This window comes from Scyliorhinus canicula, chromosome 12 (genome assembly GCF_902713615.1).
Source record: "Scyliorhinus canicula chromosome 12, sScyCan1.1, whole genome shotgun sequence".
In the NCBI taxonomy this organism is placed as follows: domain Eukaryota; kingdom Metazoa; phylum Chordata; class Chondrichthyes; order Carcharhiniformes; family Scyliorhinidae; genus Scyliorhinus; species Scyliorhinus canicula.
The window spans coordinates 3,769,642-3,774,763 of NC_052157.1; the positions used below are offsets into that span (position 1 = coordinate 3,769,642).

General features: G+C 43.3%; 1 protein-coding gene across 1 annotated transcript in view; it reads left to right on the forward strand.

The window, feature by feature from the left end:
• The window catches only part of si:ch211-107o10.3 (uncharacterized protein LOC407663 homolog), a 55,110-nt gene extending 53,243 nt beyond the window's left edge, over positions 1–1,867 (forward strand). Inside the window, exon 7 of the mRNA XM_038813461.1 lies at positions 1,265–1,867. Within this exon, the coding sequence (XP_038669389.1) occupies positions 1,265–1,397 (133 nt within the window). The 3' untranslated portion in view covers positions 1,398–1,867. The remainder of the gene's footprint in view (positions 1–1,264) is intronic.
• The last annotated feature ends 3,255 nt before the right edge of the window (positions 1,868–5,122 follow it).

The following is a 5,122-nucleotide window of genomic DNA, read 5'->3' on the forward strand; positions in this document are numbered from 1 at the left end:
GGGTTAGATAGGGTGGACAGTGAGAGTCTTTTTCCTCGGATGGTGATGACCAACACGAGGGGACATAGCTTTAAATTGAGGGGTGATAGATATAGGACAGATATCAGAGGCAGTTTCTTTACTCAGAGAGTAGTAGGGGTGTGGAACGCCCTGCCTGCAACAGTAGTAGACTCGCCAACTTTAAGGGCATTTAAGTGGTCACTGGATAGACATATGGATGAAAATGGAATAGTGTAGGTCAGATAGGCTTCAGATGGTTTCACAGGTCGGTGCAACATTGAGGGCCGAAGGGCCCGTACTGCGCTGTAGTGTTCTATGTTCTATGCTTTTAAAGGCTTCCCAATCCTCTGGATTCCCACTAATCCTCGCCACTTTGTATGCTTTTTCTTTTTCTATTATACTGTCCTTGACTTCCCTCGTCAGCCATGGATACCTTGTCCTTCCCTTAGCATGTTTCCTCCTCCTTGGGATCAGTTTCTGTTGTGCCTCCCGAATGCCCCCAGAAACTTCTGCCATTGCTGTTCCACTGTCTTCCCCGCTATGCTCCTTTTCCAATCAACTCTGGCCAGCTCCTCCCTCATGTCTTTGTACTTACCCTTATTTAATTGTAATACCGTTACATCTGATTGCAGCTTCTCCCTCTCAAACTGCAGGGTAAATTCTATCATATTGTGGTCACTACTCCCTAAGGGTTCCTTCACCGTAAGTTCCCTAATCTAGTCTGCCTCATTGCACATCACCAAATCCAGAATTGCCTGTTCCCTAGTCGGCTCTGTCACAAGCTGCTCCAAAAAACATCTGGATTGGATTGGATTGTTTATTGTCACGTGTACCGAGGTACAGTGAAAAGTATTTTTCTGCAAGCAGCTCAACAGATCATTCAGTGCATGGGAAGAAAAAGGAATTAAACAAAATTCAAGAAAATACATAATAGGGCAACACAAGATACACAATGTAACTACATAATCACCGGCATCGGATTAAGCATACAGGGTGTAGTGTTAATGAGGTCAGTCAATAAGAGGGTCATTTAGGAGCCTGGTGACAGTGGGGAAGAAGCTGTTGTTGAGTCTGTTTGTGTGTTCCACAAACATTCCACAAATTCCTTTTCTTGGGATCCACTACCACCTGATTTTCCCAATCCACCTGCATATTGAAGTTCCACGTGATTATTGTAATATTGCCTTTTTATTATGCCTTTTCTATCTCCTGATACAGTTAAGACGATGCACTATACTAATTCTAACTTGTTGATATTTGCCAGTGACTGTGCTGTTAAAGACTCTGCCCCTCAAGGTAGAGATGATGAAGCTGCCAAGAGGCTCTGGGAGCTCAGCATGACGATGGTCGGACTTGATGAATCCAAAAGACAACAACTTCATGTTGCAGAATCCTGAGAAGTTGATGGCTCATGTTTTGTTTTCTGATAATCCTTGTTTGGAGCTTCTTATACCCAATTGTGTAGCGATATTTCTTTTTTTCAATAAATTTAGAGTACCCAATTCATTTTTTTCCAATTAAGGGACAATTTAGTGTGGCCAATCCACCTACCCTGCACATCTTTGGGTTCTGGGGGTGAGACCCACGCAAACACGGGGAGAACGTTCAAACTCCACACAGACAGTTTCCCAGAGCCGGGATCGAACCCGGGACCTCGGCGTCGTGAGGCAGCAGTGTTAACCACTGCACCACCTTGCTGCCCGTGTAGTGATATTTCTGAATACCTTTAAATGTAAGATTACCAGTTCTGGAATTCATAGAATCCCTGCAGTGCAGAAGAAGGCCATTTGGCCCATCAAGTCTGCACCGCCCCTCTGAAAGAGCATGCTACCTAAGCCCACCACCCGCCCCATCCCCCCAACCCCACCTAATCATTGGTCACGAAGGGGCAATTTATCATGGCCAATCCACCTAACCTACACATCCCTGGACTGTGGGAGGAAACCGGAGCACCCAGAGGAAACCCACGCAGACCGAGGGGGGGGGGGGGGGGGGGGGGGGGGAGAGAACATTCAAATTCCACACAGTCACCTGAGGTTAGAATCGAATCTGCGTCCCTGTCCCTGTGAGGCACCCTTGGTCCTGAACCTGTTGTCAGGGTTTTATGGCTGGGCTGTGTTTTGTGCAAAGATTTTGAAATTTGGAGCAAGCCAATGAAATTTATTAATATCTTCAAAACCATAAAGTTCATTGAATTTAATGAGGATTGCTGAGATCTGCAATGATCTGATTGAATGGCAGAGCAGGCTTAAAGGGCTGAATTGCCTCCTGCTCCTAATTCCTATGTTCCTACGTTACTGATTTCACACACACAGCCTGTAGGAAGAGGGAACACAAAGCTCGATCTGTCAATCTTCTTTGTTTTAGATGGAAAAGATCAGTGGCATTGGAACATGCAATCTCAAAAAAATTCCTTAAAATATCATAGAATTTGACTTGTTTACTGAAACACTAAATTGTTTGGTCATGAGTAATCTAGAGAGGACAGTAGGCGGTAAGTATAACATCTGACTCCAATTAAACATTTTGCATTTATTCCAACTTTTCCAATTATAAACATGGACTCAGAAATTTATAATGCAAGCCAGTCATGCTATAAGTCCACCCTCCTTCCTGGCAGGAGCGTGTCATTAGAGTATGCTATTTCAAATATTTATCAAACTGGGAACGAGAATGGAAGTAGAACAATGATAGCAATATGACTTTGTAAAATGGAATCTTAAATCCATCTGTATTCCTTGATCCACTTATTGCACACCCCTCGGTAGCACAGTGGCTAGCACTGTTGCTTCACAGCTGCAGCGTCCCAGGTTCGATTCCCGGCTTGGGTCACTGTCTGCGTGGAGTCTGCACAGTCTCCCCGTGTCTGCGTGGGTTTCCTCCGGGTGCTCCGGTTTCCTCCCACAATCCCAACAACATGCAGGTTAGGTGTGGGGATAGGGCAGGAGTGTGAACCTAGGTAAGGTGCTCTTTCGGAGGGCCGCTGCAGACTCAATATGCCAAATTGCCGCCTCCTGCACTGCACATTAACCGCAGTACTTTCCCGCTATCTCCCAAGCCCCAAACCTGATCACATAGGCTGGTTGGAAAAATGGCACCTGTGAAATTGATTCATTGGTGGTTGTGTGTGTGTGCTAGATAGACAATTGATATTTCATTGTCAACTTGAATCTGAAGTTACTTCACATCAGCTTAAAGATGGCATTTGATCTGCAGCCCAAAACTTACTCTGGCATCTTTCAGAACTTGCATTTTCAAAAGAACATCTAATTTTACTTAGTATTTTATAAAGTAAAAGTTTTGAATTAGATCGGGAAATTCTGTCTTTAATCATAGTCTTTCTTATTACTAATGTAACGCCTGTATCACCTCCAAACAACAATAAAAGTTGCATTTAAAGACTTGTTTATTCATCGCTGTGAATTAGTCTCTTCCTGTTGATTGGTGTGTTTGAGTTTGCAGAGTTTTAAAATGTTGCTTTTCTGTATTGTGCAATGCATGTCAATAGCCCTGGATTAAGGGTCTGAATTTTTGTGCACACCATTTAAATCCTCTTGTGTGCTCTGCTGAATTTATGAATGCCAGGTTTTTAGTTCAAAGTGTGTGTTTGGGCTGAAGAGGCGGCCTGTGCAGTTTGTAAAATTCACTGGGTATTTGCACGCTTGGACGAGGGGCTCGGGATCTGCCCCATCCCTCTGTGTTACTGTATTATGTCTCTCCTCCCCCCTCCACCCAAAACCTGGGGTTGCCCACTTTCTGGGATCAGCCTGGAGTTGAAGATTAATCTCCTGGACACTGTTGTGCAAAACCCTTGAATAGAAATAATCAGGATGTTAAAACAATTGTTTTTTTGTCTTTTTTTAAAAAACATTTATCTTTACTAAATATAAAAATATTACAAATGAGGGAAATGGGGCTGTTTGGTTATAGTCAAACATCCAGTTGGGTAATTGTCCAATTGTCGTAGGAAGGCTGGAACGTCACAAGGGTGGCTGCTTTGGTCAACAAACGACTGCAACCTTGGGGGCAAGTGATGTGATAATCTCCAGAAATACCTTTAATCACAGTTGGCAGCACATGCACCTGTACTTGTGACTAATGTTTAACTTTTTTACTGTTTTCCTTTAATCTGTGACTTGTCGCAAATCCTCATTTACGCTGCTTGTCACGTGGAGTGCCCTGCCCAGTGTTTTCATAGAATCATTGAATTTACGGTGCAGAAGGGGGCCATTCGGCCCATTGAATCTGCGTGGCCCTTGGAAAGAGCATCCCATTTAAGCCCACGCTTCTAACCTATCCCAGTACCTCAGTAACCCCACCCAACCTTTTTGGACACGAAGGGCAATTTATCATGGCCAATCCACCTAACCTGCCTATCTTTGGATTGTGAGAGGAAGCCCATGCAGACACGGGGAGAACGTGCAGACTCCGCACTGACAGTGACCCAAGCTGGAAATCAAACCTGGAACCCTGAAGCCGTGGCGCAACTGTGCTAACCACTATGCTACCGTGCTTCCCTAATACTTCATAAAAGTATTAAAGACTTTTCATAAGCTCTACAATTTTCTTCAGGAAAAACTTTGTTTATTGTATGAAGAATGATGGCTCTTGATTGGATTGGATTTGTTGGATTGGATTGGATTTGTTTATTGTCACGTGTACCGAGGTACAGTGAAAAGTATTTTTCTGCAAGCAGCTCAACAGATCATTCAGTACATGGAAGAAAAGGGAATTAAACAAAATTCAAGAAAATACATGAGAATATGTAATAGGGCAACACAAGATATACAGTGTAGCTACATAAGCATTGGCATCGGTTGAAGCATACAGGGTGTAGTGTAATGTCTGCCACAGTGTTTCCCAGCTATTGATTTGAACATTGATCATTTTTGATTATTCTCTGAATTCCACCTTTCAGCAGTAACTCTTTGTGAGTATGGGCATGGGGCATTAAATCCTCACCCACGTGATTATCCTTTGAGCTTAGACAGTGAATCCGGTGTCCTATTCACTAAACTGCAGTCCATTTATTTATTAGATGTAGTGCAATTGTTTTCTAAAACGCAAAGGGGAGATTTTGAAAGATTTTGCCCCAATTTAATACAATGTTATATGCCACAAA